The sequence below is a fragment of the Chiloscyllium plagiosum genome, unplaced genomic scaffold (genome assembly GCF_037043375.1).
Source record: "Chiloscyllium plagiosum isolate Xiang-an unplaced genomic scaffold, Cpla_swu_hap1 HiC_scaffold_9, whole genome shotgun sequence".
NCBI classification, from domain to species: Eukaryota; Metazoa; Chordata; class Chondrichthyes; order Orectolobiformes; family Hemiscylliidae; genus Chiloscyllium; species Chiloscyllium plagiosum.
In genome coordinates, this window is record NW_028270147.1 from 61,083,412 (window position 1) to 61,108,934 (window position 25,523).

The 25,523-nt window shown below is 39.5% G+C and overlaps 1 protein-coding gene across 4 annotated transcripts in view; it reads right to left on the bottom strand.

Annotated features, from left to right (window-relative positions):
- pde4ba (phosphodiesterase 4B, cAMP-specific a) overlaps positions 1-25,523 on the bottom strand; it is a 629,074-nt gene that overhangs the window by 22,886 nt on the left and 580,665 nt on the right. For 3 of the 4 annotated variants that reach the window (XM_043699422.2, XM_043699426.2, XM_043699428.2), the window contains one exon: positions 17,371-17,464. In XM_043699422.2, the coding sequence (XP_043555357.1) occupies positions 17,371-17,464 (94 nt within the window). Of the gene's footprint in view, positions 1-17,370; positions 17,465-18,536; positions 18,906-25,523 lie in introns of those variants that run through there. The other variant, XM_043699430.2, reaches the window with a different exon arrangement.

The window sequence follows — 25,523 nt, forward strand, 5'->3', positions numbered from 1 at the left end:
TTTTTGCCTGATAAGCATCCTCAGAAGATTTTTAAAAATGAAGGATGTTTCCATAAAATTGATAATACAACTTTTTTTACAAACTACTTCTCTTAATTTATGCAACATTATTTTTCAAAAATCACGTTTCTTTGTAAGAGCCCACTTTAAATGAAATTGGGTGATAGGGGTCTGAACAACATCGGCTCTGGTGAAACAGTGCAGAACAGGACAAGTAGTCTAGTGAGGCCCACCTTGATATTAGGAACAACTCAGAAGCAACTGCTGGGTGTTGAGGCAAGATTTTCGCAATAGCAGTAAGGGGGAGTTTTTTTTTATTCACTTGTCTCACGTGGGCAGCACTGGCTTGGCCAGCAGTTATTGCCTGCCCTTAAGGTGGTGCTGATGAGCTGCCTTTTTGAACTGTTGCAATCCTGCTCTATAGGTTAATCCACAAAACCCTGAGGGAGGAAATTCCAGGATTTTGATCCAGCAACATTGAAGTCAGAATGGGGAGTGCCTTGAAGGGAAACTTGGAGGTGGTGGTGTTTCCAGGTATCTGTTACTCTTGTCCTTCTAGATAGAATGGCTGTGATTTTGGAAGGTGCTATTTAAGTAGCTTTGATGAATTTCTGTCACTTCTACTTGTTTTTGGCCTTATTAATATGCAAGTTCTTATCTTGCTGAACTCTCTTCATGACAGTAAAGCCGGTATCTGGTGACTTCAGCTCACTGCTTGTTCCAAAGGTGGTCTATGTTCGACACCAGGCACCAACACCTCAGGGCATGCTTAGTGAGCATTGGCCATTTACACCCCAAAACCAAAGCCAGCTGGCAGCCAGCCTGTCTCTACGAATCCATAAGGATCATCTCTAAACAACTTCTGCACTTAGTGCTGCACCTCAGAGCGCAATGGCAGCTATATGTTCTAGGACAGGGTTAGGGAACCTGCGGCCTTAAGGCTGCATGTGGCCGCCTAGGCCATTGTGTGTGGCCTTGAGAATGAATCCAAATTTTACAGAACAAATCTTTTATTTTTTATTAATATATTTTTTCATCCTTTATTATTTTTATTTTAATTTTAAAATGAATGTATTAAAAATACCAGAGAGTAAAAGAAAATTCAACGAAATAATCCTCACACACTGACCGCCACAATTAAAAAATTGGTAAGTCATAAGGGCTATTGGTATGTTTTGGATGCAGCCTTATTAGATTACAACTAACACAATGCGGCCTTCCAACATGAAAAGTTCTGTTCTAGGAGAAAGTGAGGACTGCAGATGTGGAGATCAGAGTCAAAAGTGTGGTGCTCCGTAAACCCCTTGCTCCTCACTTTCCATGCCACCAACCTCCGTATACACCACATCATCTTCCGCCATCTACAAACAAACCCCACCACTCGGGATATATTCCCCTCCCCACCCCACCAGTGTTTGAGGAGAAACCATTCCCTCCGCAACTCCCTTGTCAGATCCACAATCCCACGCGCCCCCCCCAACCCCCCCGCCCCCCATCACAGGCACCTTCTACTGCCCTCTCACCTCCGTCCAAGGCCCCAAAGGATCCTTCCACATCTGACAGAAATTTAGCTGGATCTCCACTAATAGACAATAGGTGCAGGAGTAGGCCATTCTGCCCTTCGAGCCTGCACCACCATTCAATATTATCATGGCTGATCATCCTTAATCAGTATCCTATTCTTGCCTTATCTCCATAACCCTTGATTCCACTATCCTTGAGAGCTCTATCCAACTCTTTCTTAAATGAATCCAGAGACTGGGCCTCCACTGCCCTCTGGAGCAGAGCATTCCACATAGCCACCACTCTCTGGGGGAAGAAGTTTCTCCTCATTTCTGTCCTAAATGGTTTACCCCGTATTTTTAAATCTGTGTCCTCTGGTTCGGCATTCACCCATTAGCAGAAACATGTTTCCTGCCTCCAGAGTGTCCAATCCTTTAATAATCTTATATGTCTCAATCAGATCCCCTCTCAGTCTTCTAAACTCAAGGGTATACAAGCCCAGTCGCTCCAGTCTTTCAACGTAACGTAGTCCCGCCATTCCAGGAATTGATCTCGTGAACCTACGCTGTGCTCCCTCAATAGCCAAAATGTCTTTCCTCAAATTTGGAGACCAGAACTGCACACAATACTCCAGGTGTGGTCTCACCAGGGCCCTGTACAGCTGCAGAAGAACCTCTTTGCTTCAAACTCAATCCCGCTTGTTATGAAGGCAAGCATGCTATTAGCCTTCTTCACTACCTGCTGTACCAGCATGCTTCATTGACTGGTTTACAATAACACCCAGATCTCTTTGTACTGCCCTTTACTTAAGTTGATTCCATTTAGGTAGTAATCTGCCTTCCTGTTCTTGCCACCAAAGTGGATAACCATACATTTATCCACATTAAACTGCATCTGCCATGCATCTGACCACTCACCTAACCTGTCCAGGTCACCCTGTAACCTCCTAACATCCTCCTCACATTTCACCCTGCCACCCAGCTTTGTATCATCAGCAAATTTGCTAATGTTATTACTAATACCATCTTCTATATCATTAAAATATATTGTAAAACGTTCTGGTCCCAGCACTGATCCCTGCGGTACCCCCACTGGTCACTGCCTGCCATTGCGAAATGGAGCCGTTTATCACTACTCTGTTTCCGGTCAGCCAACCAACTTTCAATCCAAGTTAGTACTTTATCCCCAATACCATGCGCCCTAATTTTGCTCACTAACCTCCTATGTGGGACTTTATCAAAAGCTTTCTGAAAGTCCAGGTACACTACATCTACTGGATCTCCCTCGTCCATCTTCAGAGTTACATCCTCAAAAATTCCAGAAGATTAGTCAAGCATGATTTCCTCTTCATAAATCCTATCCTGTTACTACTATCCAGATGTGTCGTAATTTCATCCTTTATAATAGACTCCAGCATCTTTCCCACCACTGAGGTCAGACTAACTGGTCTATAATTTCCTGCTTTCTCTCCCATCTTTCTTAAAAAATGGGACAACATTAGCCACCCTCCAATCCGCAGGAACTGATCCCAAATCTATCGAACTCTGGAAAATAATCAACAATGCTTCCACGATTTCTCGAGCCATCTCCTTCAGTACCCTGGGATGCAGACCATCAGGCCTCGGGGACTTATCAACCTTCAGACCTAACAGTCTCTCCAACACCAATTGCTGGCAAATATAAATTTCCTTCAGTTCAGGTCCTTCAGCCACTGTTACCTCAGGGAGATTGCTTGTGTCTTCCCCAGTGAACACAGATCTGAAGTACCAATTCAATTCTTCTACAATTTCTTTGTTCCTTGTAATATATTCCCCTGTTTCTGTCTTCAAGGGCCCAATTTTAGTCTTAACCATTTTTTTGCCTTTCACATACCTAAAAAAAGCTTTTATTATCCTCCTTTATATTTTTGGCCAGTTTACCTTCGTACCTCATTTTTTCTCTGCGTATTTCCTTCTTAGTAACCCTCTGTTGTTCTGTAAAAGCTTCCCAGTTCTCCGTTTTCCCACTTATCTTTGCTATGTTATTTACAATAACCATTGCACTTGATGTGGTGTCCTCTACGATTGCAGATTGTTTCAGAGAACATCTCTGGGACCCCTACCAACCAACCCCACCACCCCTTGGCTGAACACTTCAACTCTCCCTCCCACTCCATCAAGGACACGCAGGTCCTGGGCCTCCTCCATTGCCAAATCCTAACCATCCAATACCTGGAGGAAGAACTCCTCATTGTCCATTTTGGGACCGTGCAATCACACTGATTAATGTGGATTTCATCATTTTCTTCATTTCCTCTCCCTCCACCTTATCCCAGTCCCAAGCCTCCAACTCAGCACTGCCCTCTTGACCTGTCCATTGTCTTTCCCATCTATCCGCTCCACCCTCTTTTCTGATGTATCACCTTCATCCACCTATTGCATTCTCAGTTACCTCCCCAACAGACTCACCCACCACCCCCATTTACCTCTCAGTGCCCTCCCCCCCCACCCCACCAACAAGCCTCATTCATGATCAGTGGCTTATGCCTGAAATGTCGATTTTCCTGCTCCTCGGATGCTGCCTGACCTGCTGTGCTTTTACAGCACCACACTCTCAAAGTTATATGTTCTGCTCACTTACTTTGAGAATACCTGGACACTCATAGCATCTGTCTTGCCTAGCCTCAACTTTGTGCACCTTTCTCCTCAGGCAAAGATACAAAGTTAATAGTATTGCTGACTTGCTGTGCCATTTTGAACAGACAAAAAGCCAGGAAGCTTGTCATTGTTGTCAAGAATTCTCAGTCATGGGAGAAAGCTTTTGGTCAGGGGTTCACATCACAGTAAGTCAAGGGCAGCCTCAGATGCCAGTCCAGGGGCTTGGACATGGGGAGTTAGCCACTCACACTGGTCAGAGTCAGAATCTTCTCCACATAAGGGCTAAGGAACCAAATGTCAGACAGCACACCAACCATCTTAACTGTGACTTATTTGGTGGCTGTTTTCTTCATGGAATAAGAGAGAGGTAGCTTTTTAAGGGAGATGAAAATGAGTGGCACAGCTGTTTCTTTTGGTGAAGTGGGTGAGGTGTCCAGAGCAAGTGAACAGGCTGCACAGGTGGCCTGCAAGGTTTGTAGTGTCAGGAGTCAGGGTGCAAGACAGCGAGCGAGGGAAGATGTTGAAGACAACAGTAGGAGAGGTACAGCAAGAGCTTTGATGGGAAGCGGGCCCAGTAGCTGAGGTAGATTAAATGTGAGATTGTAAAGAGAAGATGGTGGCACTTATGCTGGTGGGGTGGAGAATGTAATTGACCTTCTTTCCACACTATTGAGCATTCCTCCAGATGACTGAGATTGCACTGGTCAAGCTGGCATGGTCTGATGTCTCACCTTCTTTGCTGACCCTGTGGGAAGAGGACGTCATGCCTTTGCACCATCCAATTTACCAGAACCCACAGAATAATGGCCAGATAGCACCCAACTAATTGTGCTCACCTGGGTGCTTAACAGGCCTTTAAAGTTTATGTGGGCGTCAGGGACGTTGGCCTGTTCCAGGACAATTCAGCAGTGGTGAGTTGTATTGGAAACAGGGAGTGGAGAATGGGCTGAGAACCCCATGAGGGAGACCCCATTGGGCGGGGTCAATAGTAAATCAGGTGAATTTGGTTAAATATAATGAAAACATGCTGGACCTCTTCAAATAAACTCCATCATGACATATTCAAAAAAAAAAGATTCAGCCCAGGTTCTTTTCCTCCTCTGCTGTGTGATAGATGACTTCGAGGAGAAAGTGAGGTCTGCAGATGCTGGAGATCAGAGCTGGAAATGTGTGGCTGGAAAAGCTGCCTGACCTGCTGCGCTTTTCCAGCAACATGCTGCCTGACCTGATAGATGACTTCAACAAGCAAATGCTAATAGTGAAGATATCATTCTAAGTGTCAGTGTTTTTTCAGGAGTTTCTCCTCTAAAAATAGGTTTTAATTCACTTACAGCTGAATAATCTTAGATGTAACTTAATTTTAAGTAAGTTGCAATGAAGAAATAAGAAATTTATAAATGGATATAAATAGGTTAGGTGAATGAGCCAAAATCTGACAGAGTTGTGGGGTCAGAGGAATAGAAAGGCAACTTATTTTCAAAATGTAAATAAATGTCAGAATGCTCAGTGTAGAGGGATCCAGGTGTCCTCATTCACGAATCGCAGAAAACTAATATGTACCATATGTAATAAGAAAGGCACATGTAATTTGGCATTTATTGCTAAAGGAACAGAATATAAATTTAAGTAACAGGTGCTTCAAATGCACAAGGCAATAGTGAGAGTGCAACTGGAGTATTGCAAACAATTTTGGTCCCCTTTCTTGAGCAGGAATATAATTGTATTGGAGGCAGTTCACAGGAGGTTCACTAGATTGATTAGAGAGATGAGGGGCTTGTCTTATGAAGAAATATTGAGTAGTTTAGGTCTATACTCTCTGGAGTTTAGAATGCCAAGTAAAAACCTAATTAAAGTACATAGATGTTAAGGGGATAGATAAAGTAAACATTAAAAGGATGTTTTGTCATGTGTGGCAATCTCGAATGAGAGATCATAGCTTTAGGATAAGAGGTAGCAGACTTAAAATAGAGATCAGGAGAAATTTCTTTTTGCAAAGGCTCATGAATCTGTGGAATTCATTGCCCCAGAGTTTGGTACATGCTGGAACATTGAGTAGGAGATAGCCAGATCAGCAATGGGTTGAAGGGACATGGAGAGCATACCAGAAAGTCGAATTGAGGCCAAATTGATATTAGTCAAGCTCACATCAAATGGTGAAATAAGCTTGAGGGGCTGAATTGCCTACTCCTGCCTCCCTTGTTATATTCTTAAGCTCTTAGTGGAAAACAAAGTGACAGCAGGCAGTAATAGCATTTGAATGGCATTTTGCAGATTAGGTAATACGTCAAGCATATTAATTAAATTGGGATCTCCTCTTCTGATGGCTTTTTCGGTATTCTTGAGAAGACCTATTTTATTTATTAAAGTAGGATATTAAAAACCATAAAGCAGAATAAATCAAGTCTGTAAAAAAATTATATTCAGTTTTGCTTCAGACACATTGAATTGGTGATACTCAACTGTTGTTTTTCATCCACTACTTACATGACAGATCATGATGTTTTTTGGACTACATGGTAGTTAATCAACTAGAATGATTTATACAAGAGAATTTATAGGCTCTATCCACCATACCGCTCAACTTAATTAAAGTCCCTTGCAACAGAAAGCAATTAAGTTGAACATTTAAACCGTACATCCTAAAGAAACTATTCGGAAACATCATGTCAAACTGGCATTAATTGATGTTTTTCTTCCTCTCTCCTGTACATATTATCATTGGACTGTATGAAGTGTTATGATCTCAGCTGATATTATTATCTGACAAGTTAGATCCTAGATAGGATTCTGGTTTGATGAGTTGTTAAAGCCAGATCGAAAAGAAATACAAAGTGACCTCTTGTTGAAATGGAAGCATGCAATGCTGCAGATCTTACTTAATCAATGAAATGTAACGTATTGGTAAAAGAAATGAAACCAATATAGAATAATCAAAAACTATCCACTTATGATACTAATTGATAAAGAAGTGTAATATCATTTATCCAAAAACACACCTTTATAAATTGAAAAGAAACAAAACACATCACTGGTACAGAATCCGAAATACCACTCATTCAGTGCTCACACCAGCATCCCTGCATCTAACATCTCGATAAGTTTCGATCATGTGTGACTTCAATTGATAGGCTGGAATTGCATATACCTTCTTCCTGCAGCTTTCATACAACTACAGAAATATACTCAACTTTAAGTATCCTCTTTAGGATTTTAACCCAACACCTTGGTCTGGGACTTCACTCTTAGATAACTTACTTCACTATATGCCATTCTATAGCCATCCTATTCCTTGTCCTTCACAGGGCTGCCATACACAAAGACAAAGGTGAAACTAAATATCTTCCTTTCTCAGCTGCAGATGTTTCCCGGAAAATAAAAGCATAAGTGTCATGTTTCAGAACACATTCACAAATCTTAAGGCTCCATTATTTACCTTGCTGGGTTGCAGAACCATATTAATAAACAAAGGCTATGATCAGTGCACAAAATCCACTCATTCTAAAACCAGGCCTCAAAAATATGATTTTTGAAAGAAAGTACCATGTCTACAGAAATGCTTACAATTTAATAATTAACTCCAGACAAAAGGAAAGGTCACTGACATTGTCTTAGCAATACTCCACCTTTCAAACCAGCACACTTACAAACCTACACTTGGATTAACTAAATTACAGTAGCACCAAGCCTCAGCCACAACACCATAAACAGACTATGCATAATGAAATTGCAAGTCCAAAGGTATGCTCCAACATGAAACAATGCTTATATGAGAATTGGGCAACAAATTAAATGGCAGAGAAAAAAATACGTACTCATTATTTAATAACACTAACCTGCCAAGCTATAACTGGGTGGTATTTAACTTAATGATTAGCAGATGAAAATTCACAAAACAACTCTCTCAAAAGCACAGTTTGTTTCTATGAAGGACTGATTTAGAAAAATCCAGATGTTAATATTTCTCAGTTTGTTCAAGAATTCCCAACTCTTGTTTTCCATGGAAACAAGGAGATGGCGATATGGGTGGAGTATCTGTGTCTGGTAAACCATTTGTCAACAGTTTGAGGGATGCATTTAAATTTAAACTATATGTAAGCTGATTTGTTGTGTGTTAGTATTACTTGTAGGGTACTAAGTTATGGGGTTGTTCTTTTCTATTGTATGTGGGTACCTACAACTAATCGTGGCGGCACGGTGGCCCAGTGGTTAGCACTGCTGCCTCGCAGCGCCAGAGACCCGGGTTCATTTCCCGACTCAGGCGACTGACTGTGTGGAGTTTGCACATTCTCCCCGTGTCTGCGTGGGTTTCCTCCGGGTGCTCCGGTTTCCTCCCACAGTCCAAAGATGTGCAGGTCAGGTGAATTGGCCATACTAAATTGCCCGTAGTGTTAGGTAAGGGGTAAATGTAGGGGTATGGGTGGGTTTCGCTTCGGCGGGTCGGTGTGGACTTGTTGGGCCGAAGGGCCTGTTTCCACACTGTAATCTAATCTAATCTAATCTAAATCTAATCTAATCTAATCTATGTACACATTGTGGCTTATGAGCATAAGAGATTGGTCTTACAGTTATTAAGCAAACAGTAGAAGAGTCTGTGAATAACGCTGCAAAAAATTATTACTGCATTACACTGTGAACATTTAGTGAAAGAATACTTAAACAAAGCAAATTCTTCATTGTTTTTGTACTATGTTTAAACTGGGAATCATGAACAATGTACTCTGAAAGGGCTAGGGGAAATACAGATCACAAGATCCCATGGTGTCTCCTAAATTGCTGATCTCAGTAAGGACAAACATGTGGCAAGGCCTCAAAATTAATTTAAAAGCACAATGCTATGAATGGATGTGGAAAGCTGAAGTAAAACAAAGTGTCGAAAATACTAAACAGGTGTGACAGCATCTGTGGAGAGACAAGCTGAATTAATACTTCAGGCTTATATCCGTTCATCAGTGACAATAAAAGGCAACTGCCCCAAAACATTAATTAGTTCTCTCTCTCAATAGATGCCACCAGCACTGCTGCATATTTAAACATTTTCTGTTTTTATTTAAGCAAGGACTCATATTGGGACAGTAATATAACTGACCTCAGTGGTGTAGGCAAAAGGAAAGAACTCAACGACAATTTCTGCTCACAGATACCTGATCGCACGTGTAGAGGTATCACAAAGAGTAGGATAAGGCTGGATTATGATGGGCTTCATGTTAAATAGCCTTTTGAAGTTCATTGTCTTGGTTTACATATGAAAAGTGGGGCTTGGTGCTGAAACTGTCAACTCCTTTAAAGGAAGCAAAGGAAAATGTTGGCAAGGGATGGAAAGGATTGGCACTGTGATGTTCATTTTTTAGGATTAAACTGAGCAAAAAGCAAGATGGATGTGGTTGTTGGAGGTCTTACATCTCAGTCTTGGCACTTCTCAGCATAGTGTCGTAGACCCAACAATCTTCAGCTGCTTCAATAATCTTCCTTCTATTGTAAGGTCAGAGGTGGAGATGCTTGCAGAAGAACATTCAGAACTTCAGCTAAAGAAGCATTATAAATCCATATGCACAACATTTAGGTTTAGGCTCACAAGTGTCTCATTTTGCTTCATCGCAAATTTTAATTTTTTTGTCTTGAGAGTCAGGTTTTTTTTATTAAGATTATAACACTTCATCGAGACCTTTTCACTGTATTTTCACTAAATTGTTAACACCTTTGATAAGCAATTTCCAATGCTAGATAGTTTTACAAGATGTTTGAAAACCTCTTCTTTTCTGCTAAATTGCAGTTCTCTTCAAATCATTGATTTCTTGCTAGTGTAGAATTTCATCAATTGTCCTCTAGCCAAATGCCTTCACATACACATCACAATGCTTCATTCTCTACGGCCCTCCCATATTAGTGTATGCCTGCATTGATGGGTTAGTAACTGTCTAAAATCTCTCAGGTTGTACATTTGACATGAAGCATTTTAATTAGCTGAAACTAAGTATAGTGAGGGATCTCAGTGTGCCACATTGTATACCTAAGCAGAATTATATGCTTTGCACTTTATGTAATATCAATTTTGAATAGATGAAATTTATTTCAATAAAGTTTACAACTAAACTACACTTTTGTGAATGAAACTTAGCATTTTATAACAAATGTCACCCGGTAACATTTAGAAGCAGCCACCCTAGATATTTTTTGAACCAGTTAATTGATGTTATGTTGGTCAGTAAAGACATCAGAAAGGAAGATTTTGGATGCATTTGACAGGGATTAAATAGATATAGGATGATCAAAGGAAGACAAACTCAAATTAAGGGGCTCACACTTTCACAGGGTCATTTAAATATTTCACATTCCAAAGATGAATGGTATTAAACAGCAAAGCAACACATATAGAAACCTATTAGTGAGGTGCCAATCATTTATTCTATAATGTACTAATTAATTGATAACTGAATCAAGGGAAAACTGATTTCCAGCAAAAGCAAAATATTGCGAATGCTGAAGATCTGAAATAAAAACAGAAAGCACAGGAGACACAAACGACTTAATGTTTCAAATCCCAATTAACTTTTCTTTTTGCTGAACTTCAAGCAAGTATCACTTCTTTACCTTTCACGACATATTAAACACGACAGCTTTAAAAATCTGATTTTGCTGTTTTATGAAATTCTATGCATCATTTTGAGTGATTCCTTCACCAATGGATTTGACTTCTTCATTGTCTTACAACTTCATACAGAGTCACCATGGCTCCTTAGACATCATCTTCCAATCCTCTAACCACTTCCAGTTAGGAGAACAAGAGCAACATATTAATGGGAAAACCAACACCTGCAAATTCTGCCTAAAGCCACTAACAACTTGACTTGGAAATATATCGCGATTTCTTCAGTGACATTACACTAAAATCTTTGAACTCTTGCCCTAACACCATGGTGGGTGTTCCCAAGCCAGACAGATGGCAGTGGCTTAAGAAACAGCTTACCACCACCCTCTCAAGGACAACGAAGGACAGGAAATAAATGTTGGCTCAGGCAGTGATGCCCACATTCCATGAATTAATAAAAAATACTGGAAGGATGTGAATGGCAATTAAATACTTCTGGATTTAAGTTCAAATAATGGCTGAAATTTTCTGGGGTTCTTTGGCAATGAGCATGGAGGCAGTGTTGATGAAATGAGAAGGGAAGCTTTTGAGGGTAGGGTAGAGTGGGGTGGTGTGTGACTGAGGTCTAACCACCACCATGCTAGATTATCTGTGGCAAGAAGTTTGGCAAATTGCCTGACCAGTCAGCCAATCAGTGTCCATTTTAGAGTATTTTGTTAACCCACATAAGCAAGGCCTGCTTTTTTCTGGGGAGACCAGGAAGTTCCACACCAATGAAGTGCCCTTTTTCTGAAGATTCAATCTTAACAATAGTGGTCACACTACCAGCATGGCTAAGATACTGGATCTTGGTTGCACCAGTACTCTTGGTTTGAGCTACCATCCTTAACTGGATAGCGATCCTAATGGCATCACTTAATTGGTTGCTGCTGGCAAAATGCCACCTTGGCCGTCACCACTCACCAAATCAGGGGTGCCTCTGGCTTTTGACCATGGCTGTGGTACTCCTGTCCTGCTCTCTCCACAAGCTCAACCCAAATCTATTATAAGCTTGAAGTGTAAGTAAAAAACAATAACATCTTAAAGAGGTTATTCTGAATGGTTTAGTGTGACACTGAATTAGGAGTGCCATAAGTTTGAACTTCTTGCCTGCAATGACTAAGCTGACCTTTGTTTGGCTATAATGCAACACAGTAAAGTAGCACATAGTAAAGGGAATGTTTTGGATGGTTTCCAAGGAGACTAAGCTCGAAATGCAGCATTAAGGGACAAATATTCAGCGAATGTTTCTGGTCTTGATCTCTACCAATGACTCCCTTATTCTCTTGCCCAATGGGGAACTTAAGAAAGTTAGATGCAGTCAGGAGTGGAGTACAACCAGATGCCATCTAACTTGACCACCTACCAACCAGACTCAGACATGAAGAATGATCACTGAATACTAGAAAGCTACCCTGGGAAAACATTGCAGCATGTGCTATCAGATTCCGGAAAAGTAAGGCCAGGGGAAAATTAATCTTTTAATGACAAAATGATGCAAGTAAATGTGATGGTGGAATATTAGCGACCTGAGGAGCTTCCAGAAATAGCTGAATTGACTCAATCACATCCTTACATCAGTTGGAGTGAAAAAACTGTGGAGGATGAGTTTGTAGAGTAGAAAGATTTCCCAATTCAAAATTCCTGCCTTGATCCAGCCCGCTATTCTACATACACACTCTGTTTTAACTTTAATATTACAATGTTGGTTCATTTTAATTATACGTTTATATAATATATAATTCTTTTCCCTTACTTGGCTGTCATTATTCTGGAATTATTATATGAGTTGTACGGTCTGGAGTTCAAGATGCCTTTATGCAATTCAGAATTGATCGTGAATTTTGCATAGGATTAAAAAGTAGCAGTAACTTTAATGAACTAAAATGTAATAAGCACTGTGTCCTCACTCTATCCTTGATAAAGCTGAGGACATGTAAACTCTGCTGCTCGTGTCTTGATGTGATAAGTTGTTTCATAAATACAATCTAGTTTTTCACTAAATCTCGGTGCTGCTCTGTACATCGACCATGATGATGCACTGAACAACACAGTGGGCAAATTCAGGATAAAGTAGTTAAAAAAAGGAAAATGACATAATCATAGATCCTACAGCACAGAGACAGACCCTTTGGCCCAAACTAGACCATGCTGACTAAAATGTCAATCTAAACTAACCCCATTTCCCTGAACTTGGCCCATATACTTCTAAACCTTTACTGTCCATGTATTTGTCCAAATACCTTTTAAATGTTGTTAATGTACCTGCCTCAACCACTTCCACTGGCAGCTCAGTCCATGTGTGTACCACCTTTTGTGTAAAAACGTTGCCCTTCAGGTTCCCTTTTATTCTTTCCCCTCTAACCTTAAACTGATTCCCCTGGGAAAAAGACTGAGTGCATCCACCCTATCCATGCCTCTTCTGTTCTTATACACTTCTATAAGATTCCTCCTCAGTCTCCTACACTCTAAAGACCAATGACCTAGCTTGTCTAACCTCTGACTATTGAGTCCTGGCAAAATCCTTGTAAGTTTCTTCTGCACTCTTTCCAGTTTAATAACATCCTTCCTATAGCAAGTTGACCAAAACTGAACACATTACTCCAAGTGCAGCCTCATTAATATCCTGTACAACTGCAACATAACTTCCCAACTTCTCTACTCAGTGCCTTGACTAATGAAGGCCAGAGTGCCAAAAGCCTTCTTCACTGCCCTGTCTACGTGTGACTTCACTTTCAGAGAACCGTGCACCTGAACTCTAAGGTCCCTCTGTTCCACTAGACTCAAGGCCCTACTACTCACCATGAAACTCCTACTTTTTGATTTGACTTTCCAAAATATAAGACCTCACACTTATCTATATTAAACTCCATTTTCCTTTTTCTGGCCCACTTCCCCAGCTGATCAAGGTCCTGTTGCAATTTCTGATAAGCTTCCTCACTGTCCATGATACCACCTATTTTAGTGTCATCTGCAAACTTACTAATCATGCCTTGTACATTCTCATCCAAATCATTGATATAGATAACAATAAGCAATGGGCCCAGCACTGACCCTAAGGCACACCACTAGTTACAGGCCTCCAGTCTGACAAGCATCCTTCCACTATTACCCTCTGCATCCTACCATCAAGCCAACTGTGTATCCAATTTGCCAGCTCCCAAGATTCCATGCAATCTAACCTTCCAGAACAGCATACCATATGCAACCTTACTGAAATCCACAAAGACTACAGCTACCACTCTGCCCTTGTCAATGTTCCTGGCCAGGGAACAACACCTCATTTTCCACTTGAGGATCCTGCAACCCTCCGTACTCAATATTGAGTTCATTAATTTTAGGGCCCGAACTCTCCCATGTCCTAAGCCCCCTACTCCACACAGCAGGCCTTGTTATCACATCATCTGCCATTACACACTACCTACTGTTAGCCACTAACAGTCTCCATTAATAACTATTCACCCTCCCAGCCAGAACGTTATCCATTAGTTTGTCTGTCCAACTGCTCTTTTCTCTCTTTAGGCTCTATCCCCATCTATCATTTATGCTTTCTCCCCTCCTCCCACCCTACCTTCTGCATATAAACCAACATTTTCCTAGCTACCATCAGTTCTGAGGAAGGGTCACCAGACCTGAAACATCAACTCCAATTTCTCTTCACAGGTGTTGCCAGACTTGCTGAGCTTTTCCAGCAACTTTTATTTTTGTTTCTGTATTAAATATACTGGTTTGTACTGTTAAGTAAGGGCACACTATTGAAAGGGCGATAGATGAAATGCTTGAGCTGCAGTGTGAAGTGTCTGACTGTATGAATCACAAATGCTATTAGGCAGGTACAACAAGTAATTCGGTAAGCTGATAAGAGAATTATCATTTATTAACAGAGAAAGAGAAAACTGAGGTTGGGAGGTTATACTTCATTAATTCAGGGCACTGATGAGTCACATTTGCTGTGCACAGCATTGGTCACCTTATTTAAAAAAGGATATAAATCCATTGGAAGTATTTCAAAGAAGATTTAGCCGACTAATTTCAGAAAGGCCCGTTACCTTATGCAGAATGGTTGGACAAGCTTGTATCCCCTGGAGTTTGGGGTAGTAAGAGGTATCTGGGTTATAACATAAGAACTGGAGGGGTTTTGATAGGTTGAAAGTGGACAGAATGTTTTGTCTTATAGAAGAATTAAGAATGTGGAGTTTGCACGTTCTCCCCGTGTCTGTGTGGGTTTCCTCCGGGTGCTCCGGTTTCCTCCCACAGTCGAAAGATGTGCAGGTCAGGTGAATTGGCCATGCTAAATTGCCCATAGTGTGAGGTAAGGGGTAAGTGTAGGGGTATGGGTGGGTTGCGGTGTGGACTTGTTGGGCCGAAGGGCCTGTTTCCACACTGTAAGTAATCTAATCTAATCTAATCTAACCTAATCTAAAAACTAGGATTCACTGTGTAAAAATCAAGGGTTGCCCATCTAAAACGAAGATGAGTCAACTTTTTTTTCTTAGAGGGCTGTGTGTTTTGAAACTCTTCCTGAACATTGGTGGAAGCAGACTCCTTCCATATTTTGAAGGTAGAGGTGGATAGAGTCTTAGTGAGCAAGGCGGTGAAAGATTATCAGGATGTGCATTTGAGGTTGTAATCTGTCAGCTATGATCTTATTGTTAAAAATCACACAACACCAGGTTATAGTCCAACAGGTGTATTTGGAAGCACTAACTTTCGGAGTTGATGACCAACTGATGAAGGAGCAGAGCTCCAAAACCTATTGTTTCCAAATACACCTATTGCACTATAACCTGGCGTAGTGTGATTTTTAACTTTGTACACCCCAGTCCAATACCAGCATCTCCAAATCATGATCTTATTGAAGGGTCTCCTCCTGCTTCTTAAATGTATATAATTATTTTAGTTCATTCCTTTGGTATTTCCAGTTTGCCTGCTTCCTATGGAAACATTTTCAGGTCTCTATCAATATTGTTTTGTTCACATTTTGTTCATTAACAATAGTCAAATCTTATTCTAAGGGCAGCAACATGATTAGAATAAAATAGAACGTGTATGTATGCAACAACTAATCATGTCCTCAAACAATCCCACAGTGCTTTTAGTGATTATGCTTTTGAAGTTAATAGGTAGCCAAAGACTGCATCCAATTTCACGTTGGAGGAATCTATAATTAGCAAATGAATAACTGACAAGATTATCTGTTTTTGTTCCTTGTAGTGTTTGTCAGAATAAGAATACTGACCAGGAAAATGTCAGAACTACTATTTTTCTTCAAATAGTGCAACATGATGATTTACATTTAGTTGAACAGCAGACAGTGCCTGGACTTGGAGTTTCTGTCAAAAGATCAGCTTAGAAAATAACTGATTTGGTCATTCCAAGCTTGAACTCTAAAACATTACACTGATGATTTTCAGCTTTGTTGTCTGGTTGGTAACTTGACAGACTGGATTGCCTGCCTATTATATGACCAATGGAATGAAAGTCATCAGGCTCGATCAGGTGATGGAGTTCTGTGCACGAAAGCAAAAATGTTGGAAATTACCAAAATCATAGGGGGAAAAAAAAGCTGGGGAAGAGGAGTCATTCAGGTTTTGAGAAAGAATGTATTAACATACAAGATAGTGGTAAGAGTGGAATTCTGTAAGGGATGCTCTATTTATGGATTATGTAGATTAAAAGAGGAAAATCCAGAGGGAAAGTTATCATAATAGAATTCCAAATAAAGTGAAAAATAATCAATTATGTTCATGACTTCTGTTAAAGTCTTTCTTTCCGTATTCTCTCTAGTTTGCTGCATATCAGATTGTTTATTTAATTACAAACAAACAACATTCCACAGTCCTCATTGTTCTTAAAGATTCAACATGATAAAACTTCATACTTTCAATCATTTTCTTTAAAAGTGAGGGTGGAATTCTAAGTATATATTCTGCAATAACTTAGTAAAAAAAAAAGTGGCAGTAATTAGATTAGATTAGATTAGATTAGATTAGATTACAGTGTGGAAACAGGCCCTTCGGCCCAACAAGTCCACACCGACCCGCCTAAGCGAAACCCACCCATACCCCTACATTTACCCCTTATCTAACACTACGGGCAATTTAGTATGGCCAATTCACCTGACCCTGCACATCTTTTGGACTGTGGGAGGAAACCGGAGCACCCGGAGGAAACCCACGTAGACACGGGGAGAACGTGCAAACTCCACACAGTCAGTCGCCTGAGGCGGGAATTGAACCCGGGTCTCTGGCGCTGTGAGGCAGCAGTGCTAACCACTGTGCCACCGTGCCGCCCACAATGTAGTAATGTTGCAGTGTTCAGTTCAATTTCAAACTATTTGCTGGATCACGAGAATTATCTTTGTAAAATGCTGGTGTACATAAAAAGACAACCATTTTGAGTAATTGAGAAATCTTGAAATGATTGGAAATGACTGAGATAAGAATAATAGAAAAATAAAAGTAGGGTGTTTTCAATGTTGGTGGAATAAAAACCATTTCTAAAATACATTAATTGTTTTAATTGTAGCAAATACTAGTAATTCCAATATTTTTGTGTTGAGCCCTTTGCAGATATTATGAGGGAAAGCTGATATACCAGACTCACCTAAAAAGGTGTTGGAAATGAACTCGGATACTTGGTTGCCAGAGCGGCTCATCTCTGAGAGATGGGTGAGCTCACGATTCAGCATTCTCTTGAACTGTTGAAAAGACAAATACTGAAATCAGCACCCATCTTTCTTCCAAAGCATTCAATATTACTTTTCAATTCCATTCTTTTATCAATAAATGGATAGATTGTGGAAAGTAACAATGGAAGAAGCTGTAAACCCTCCTGTGTATTGTCACATTACAAAGCATTCAAAGAGTATAACTAAGTTTAATTTAAACCTAATTATTTAACCAGTTCAGTGACTGAAATTACAACACACAAATGTTAAGTTATTTTTTAATTTAGTAGCTATCAGATTAAATTAAATGTTAAAGTTGCACACAAAATAGCTCATAGAGCATTTCACTTCAAACAGAAATATTTACAATGAACAATGAGATTCTAATTATGTAACAATATTAAGACAGACAGGAAATGACAGGACAAAGTCTTTTCATGCAGTTTTTCAGATTTATATAAAATTTAGATTAAAATGTAGCACCTTTAATTTTAATAGATTTGTAGCCAATACAGCAGTGCTTCTCAATAGCTGGACTGATTTTGATTTCCACATATTTACAATGAACTTTGTAAATATGTGGAAATCTTTTTCTGTTCCCTTTGATAATCTATAATTTTCTATATTTTAAATCCTAAAAAAATGCTGACATTTTGAAATAAGCATTTGAAAAGGAGTTACAAAATGGTAACATTTGTCTGACAATAGGCATTATAAATGTAAATACATTATGAAGCAGAAAGTTCAGTAATAATAAAACTTAAAACATTCTCCCTTCCTCTATGTCAAACAGCAAATAATGAGTATTTCCTTATGAAATTAAAATTACAGTGTTTGCTGGTATTCCCTGAGAAGTCCACTTTTGCTCATTTCTTTTATGACACTTTTTATCATGACAGATAACATTTTATTGCAGCCAGATTAATCTAATCAGACGAACTTAATAGACATCCATTTGAATTTTCAAAAGCAAGGAATATGGAAGCCAATGGACAATATGGAATAATGCGCTGTTGATACAAAGGGTTCTGCAAATGAACTTACAGCCACATATGTCACAGCAAAAACTGAGATTCTGTAATTTTGCAATAAATCTACTCACCTTGATATAACCCCAAGAAACAGATAACAAATAGTTTGCTTCAGGCATTTTGGCTCACTTGACAAGAGCAATAACAGCCGTGTACAAAAATAAGCAATATAGCTGAACAATTCCACACACGCTCTTCCAGTAGTAATATCCAAAATGCATAGATGTTTCATTAGCAGCTTGAACAGCTGAAGTAATTTCTGCCCCTCCCCAAAAATTACAGTATCCTTTCACTGCACGAGAAAATCCAGTCCATGTAATACATCCTTGGAAAGATAGTATCAGCGCGATTGCACTGACAGAATTGAGATAATGAAATCAGGGGTCACATGGAGCCAGGAACCATACAAGTCTGTGTAGTTCACAGCACTTATGAATTATGAATAGCTCTGGATTTTTGGATTGCTTCGTGGTGGTATGGGGGATGGGGAAAGAGTACTACTTCAGCTTAGTCTCAGTACATATGGACAAAAGAACATTTTTCAGCATGCTTACATTGTCTCTCCACCATTTCAACAGATGTGGGAAGTGACAGAAAATAGAGGACGTCTATTGTATATTTATGTAAATTAAATGCAGATGGTGTTCCATTTCATCAGAGAATATAAGCAACTTTTAGCACCCTCCTACGCCATTGTCAGAACTTTCAGCATAAGAACAAGTTAGTAAAATCACAATCAGGAACAGATTGATACATGATCTGATACATTTCCTGCCCTCAGCACAAAATAACTGAGGAATAAAAGTGGCATTGCAAGATGATATACAGTAATCAGGACAATTCTGAAGTTTAGAATTTGCTGCCTTGACGTTGACAATAAAATAACAAATTAAGGTTCATTTATGCTAATCATTTGCATCAAATCTTTTCTTGTCTGAAGAGAAAGCATAATAATTTTTTAAAAGTTAGTTGATTGAAGACAGAAATGCTTTACAATTGTGTATATTTTATTGTATTTTAAAACAACTAAAATTGTTTAAAGTGAATCACTTTATAACCATACTGATTGGGCATCTGGACATTTTGTACCACATTAAACTTACACTATTGTGCAAGGCAAACTTTCCAATAATAAGCAGATTTCAATCTTTTTTTGTGCAGTATTCATTCAAGCTTCTATATTTGTTAGACACTGAGAATGGTCTAATATTAAAAGAACATTTAACATATTGAGCAATGGTTAAAGCTTGACCATTCTATGGTGCTTGCAATAATTGTTTTTGACTCTGCACTCTCAACAGTCGTTCCCCTTTAAATCTGAGATGAAGTGCTGTGCCTGCATAGAAATGTTATTCAATCTTTATCTGATTGGCTTTCAGCTCAGCTGCAGTGACATCACCGAGCTTTCTCTGCACTGCTGATAAAGAGCATTAGAACATGCGGGGACAACTGCAGCAAGGAGCCCCTGAGAGTCTTGAGACTGAAGTTCAAAAAGCACCATGAAATGAATAGTACAGCTCCATAGCAACCACATCACATGACATTCCTCCAGCTGGTTACTAGAAGAATTCCCCTTGTCTGTTCTGTATTCCCCAATGAAGCATGCAGCCACCTGCCTTCTAAACCATTTTTTAATGAGCAAATATAATTCTTGTGTTTTTTTTCTAAGCGTCAGTAACGTATTTGAAAGAAGAATTGTCATAATCACACAAAGTAACCATGACTTATTGTCTTCTTCAAACACTGATCATGCTCATCGCACTATAAATAATAAGGTTCAATGCTTTTATTGATTTCTCTGAATTCCAATTAAAATGTAAAACAACAATTTAACTAATGATTCCCTATAATGTACCTCCTAACTTCCTAAAGACTCTGATGACGGAATTCGATTCCATATGTTTGATATTTGTTTTCCCCTTTTCCAAGAACCCATACTTTTATAAGTAAAATAGAAAATAACGCAGAAACTCAGCAAGTCTGGAAGCATCTGTGGCGAGGGACATTTTTCATGACAGAAATTTTCTTTTTTTATGCGTGACTTTAAAACAATGAAGGCGCACAATTATTTAATTGAATGCAGAATCAAACTGAGACAAACATCTCACCTGGCATCCTCCGCATATGTCTTTGAAGCCAGGGATTACAAGATAATCATCAAGAGTGAAGCTTCTCAGCTAATTTTCTTTCTCTTCTCTAACCCAGTCTACCCACAATTAACTGACCATCGGTCTGAACCAGAGTTATTTCCATATGCTCAAACATACCTTTAATATTGTGAAAGTATATCACCTAATGACCAAATGAAAACCAAGCTTTATTGAAAGTAAGTCAGACTGGTACAGTAGGATCCTCAATGCAAACCATATTATGTCATGACGGTGATAAAAATATAGATGATTGATTTTCAAATTATATTGCGATTTTAATATCTGAGACCTTTACAAACAGAAATGGTATAAAAAGGGACAAGACACTGATTTAAAATGGCCAATGTGATCACTTAACCACACAGGTTAGTCCAGCTTCATGAAATCAATATGGAGCAAACAAAACCGGTCTGAAATGAAATGAACATTTTATCAAAGGCACTAAAACAAGTCAACCCAGTCAGAAATGAAAAGGTCTCCATTTCCTATATTGGTTTACATCTTGATGTGAATTTTCATACATTGGAGATGGAATCTTGCTGCCAATCAGCAAAGTTAGAAAAAAAAACTTCTACAGAAGACAGTATGGATTTTTGACTGCAGGACTGGAACCGGCTGACGAAAGGGCTCTCTTAGCCACTCAAGAAGCAAAAATACCCAGAAAGAAATATTAGGTCAGAAAATTTTAAAATATCTACAGCATTTGCTGATAATGATTCAAGACACCGGTCAAACAATAGTCATCAGAGGGTCAAAATCTTGCACCTCTCGCACACCCTAATGATTTGAATCCTTTTCACCTTCCTTTTGTACTATCCCTTTTAATACTGAACACTCATATGAGCATGATTATTATTTTTATAAGGATTAGCAGAAAATAAACTTGCTATTTTCTTCACTTAAGAAAAAAACCTTGCAATTGGCTCCTTATTATTTTCTGGTGAAAACAGTCCCTATATTTTAGTTTGAAAGAGGTATAGCTGCCTGTTAAATGATTATGGTGGCCAATCAGGAAGATTGAAAAGAGTTGAGCACCTTTACCCTTTTTCACTTAGTTATAATAAAATGTACGAGGAAACAATATTTTACCTAATGTATGTAATAAGTCCTGCTTGATGCAATACATTAATGGAGAAAGTCATAGCAATATATGAATGAAGTTATTACTAATGTATTAATACGTCTTGACATTGAATTGTATTTAATGCTACTTTTTTGTATAAAGGACTTGTGGATTTTTTTGCCCTATCGATTGGTTTCTATGTGGTTTGGCACTTCACTAAGACTCTTCATGTTGCAAAACTTGACTCAGTTAATTTGGCAGAATGATAATGTATTGTGCAAGTCAGAGTTTATGAAAATAGGAATTATATTCAAAGAAAGCAAAGGAAGTAACAACAAAACTGGATACCCCATTGCTTACAGATCATTGGCGAATGAAGTTGGGACTTGTGCAGAAATACCGATGCAAGCACAGACAAGGATATCAATAAGTCACGATGATGAGTTCGATTCCAGCCTCGGGCGATTGTCTGTGTGGAGTTTGCACATTCTCCTCGTGTCTGAGAAGGCTTCCTCCAGGTGCTTCGGTTTTGTCCCACAATCCAAAGATGTGGAGGTTAGGTGAATTGGCCATGCTAACAATGCCCATAGTGATCAGGGACATGTAATATGGGGTAAACGTAGAGTAATAAGGTAGGGGAATGGGTTTGGGTGGGATACTGTTCAGAGGATCAGTGTGGACTTTGTTGGGCCGAAGGGCTTGTTCCCACACTGTAGGGATTCTATGATAAGGCTTTCTTGAGTGAGGCAAATGCAGTCACCACAGGTTGTGCCTCCAGCCTCAGCCATCTTGTCCCCTTTAATGGCTAAATAAGCAAGTTTACATTTTGTACAGTCAGAGCAGCCAGAAAAACTGAGACCAATTTCTTGAAATACAGGAAATGCAAATTCACCCATATAAGGATTCCTTCTCAAAGTTAGCAGGTGCTGCTCTGACACTACAGTAACAAGGTGACAACTCTGTTCGGCATTTTCGAGATGTGGAGGAGGACTGGGGTGGACAAAGTTAAAAAATCACACAACACCAGGTTATAGTCCAACAGGTTTATTTGGAAGCACCAGCTTTCGGACAGCTACCTGATGAATGAGTAGCGCTTTGAAAGCTAGTGCTTCCAAATAAACCTTTTGGACTATAACCCAGCATTTTCAAGTATTTGGGGAAGATCATAAATAGGATCTCTCATTAATTGTGGTTCATCCCCTCTTTCACACCTGTTCTTTTGTTGGAATCCACTGAGACTGTAGACTGATTTTTTATGTGCATTTCCATTTTCTCATTGAATACAGTCACATCAGCTGGGGAGAAAGCAAGTGAAAACAAATTGTCCCCCCATTGTGCTCCAGTACATTAAACTTCCACATTGTACAACTGTAAACAAAAGCCTGTCTGGTAATTCAGCTAAGCATACATTCTTCATGTTGTATCAAGACAGCAGAGGTCAGCAACCTATTTAACCATAAAGGGAAATCAGGGGAATGCATGATCTTGTCCTCCTGCTATATTTTCCAGCAGGAATAACTGCGTACTGCCTGGCTCTGATCAGAGAATTTATCAAAGACTGAAGATGAAAACCAGGGCTACGCAATACTGTTCAGAATAATGCAAGCTCTCACTCAATGGAAATCTTTCACACACTATTTCCCTTTTAAAGAGTCTACTCTAGACACTTGCTGCAGTTGTACTTTTCCTTCACTCATGTTCACTATCAGCACATTTACTTCAACTTCCTGCAGTATCAACACTCTGCTGACAAGGGGCTGAGTTTTACTCGGGCTGGGTTGGGAAAGGGAGAAAACTGGAGCACCAGGAGGAAACCCACACAGACACCGGGAAAATGGTTGTTGGTGGTGATGAATAGAGGGCGGCAAGGAAGTAATTGGTTGAAATCCAATGGTAAGGCACAAAGTGCGGTAGTCAGACAGTCCCTTGGGGGGGATTCACCAAAGGAGTACTGACCTTTCCTTTCCACACTTTCACATAGAATTGATGAAAAAGCAGCCTGCCAATCCTTCTTTCCTTTCCAATGCCCACTGTTGTATGTCAGTGGAGGTGGATAAGATAGCCTTATCATAGATTCATAGAATCCCTACAGTGTGGGAACAAGTCCACACTGACCCTCTGAACAGTATCCCACCCAAACCCATTCCCCTACCTTATTACTCTACGTTTACCCCATATTACATGTCCCTGATCACTATGGACATTGTTAGCATGGCCAATTCACCTAACCTCCACATCTTTGGATTGTGGGACAAAACCGAAGCACCTGGAGGAAGTCCTCTCAGACACGAGGAGAACGTGCAAACTCCACACAGACAATCGCCCGAGGCTGGAATCGAACCAATTAAAGAGTTCATTAGACCGAAGGACAATCTTCTGGCAGAGGCTTTATCAGCTCGCCACATTATGGAGGACATTGCAGGAGTAGTCAGGAAGGTAGTGCGCTAGCCACTCATCCAAACTTTATGTGCCTCCCCACCTCAAACACGCCTGTTGGAGGAAGAGGGGTAGTGTGCTAAAACTCAGCCCAAGGTTAATTTCTCCCATATACATACCAATTAGATACAAATCAGAAAATGTTGAATGCTAAAAGTATATTTCCTCTTGTAGGAGAACTTTGAACTAGTGGTCATAGTTTAAAAATATGGGGTTATCCATCAAGACAAAGATCAGGAAACATTTTTTTCTCTTGGGGGTTGAGTGTTTTTGGAGTTTCCTTTCTTAAAAGGCAGTGGATGCAGAATCTTTATATATTTTTAAAACAAAGATAGACAGATGGATTCCTGATTACCAAGGAGATGAAAGATTATGAAGGATGTAGAGTTGAACTCAACATCAGATCAGCCATGATCCTATTGAATGACAGATCAAGTTTGAAGGGCTGAGTGGCCTACTTGTTCTTTGTTCATATTTTATCCAGTTGCTCCATGTAAACAGTCTATTATTCACTTTCAAAGTATACTTGGTATACAAACCCATGATATTTCCATGATGGACCATTTTCTTATCAATCACTCTTACATTCCCTTCAAGTCGATATTTTGCCAACGTTTAGTGACAAAAATGACCTTGATTAATCTGAACAGATTTGAACATTAAATACGCATAAAAAAAATCTGGGAAAGGACCAAACGGAGACTTTGTAATTCCAAGCCTGACGAGTTGACGTTTTAACATATTCATCATGCACATTAGGCAAAGCATATATAAGAACTTTTGCATGTGGGAAAGCCCTTCAATTTTTAATGTGACTTATGCAATAAAAATGCATTTAAATAATTGAAAATATAATGCAGTTCTTGATTTTTTAAAAGCATTGTAAAGTGAAGGAAAAAAAAACAGAAAAATAACTTTGTCCCTGCTATGCCTGAAAAGTGTTCGAAATTTCAGAAGAGCTTCTGAATAAGCATTATTGCAGGAAACACACCAAGAACAGGCTCATTGTTATGAGTGTTCAGACACAGGGATTGCAAGATAACTAAAAGATTTTGATATATGCAGTTATATATAAAACTCATGACTTAGATTCCTTATTTTTTTGATCGCATATCTGATTTGTGCCAATCGCATATGTATTGTTGCATAAAGAAATGCATATGAAAGAGTTAGGCTGAGTCACAATGATAACTCAGCTACTGGGTGGCACAGTGGTTAGTACTGCCACCTCACAGTGCCAGGAACCTGGGTTCGATTCCATCCTTGGGCAACTGTCTGTATGGAGTTTGCATATTCTCCTAGTGTCTGCGTGGATTTCCTCCGGGTGCTCTGGTTTCCTCCTACAGTCCAAAGATGTGCACATAAGATGGATTGACCATGCTAAATTGCCCAATAGCATCCAGGGCTAG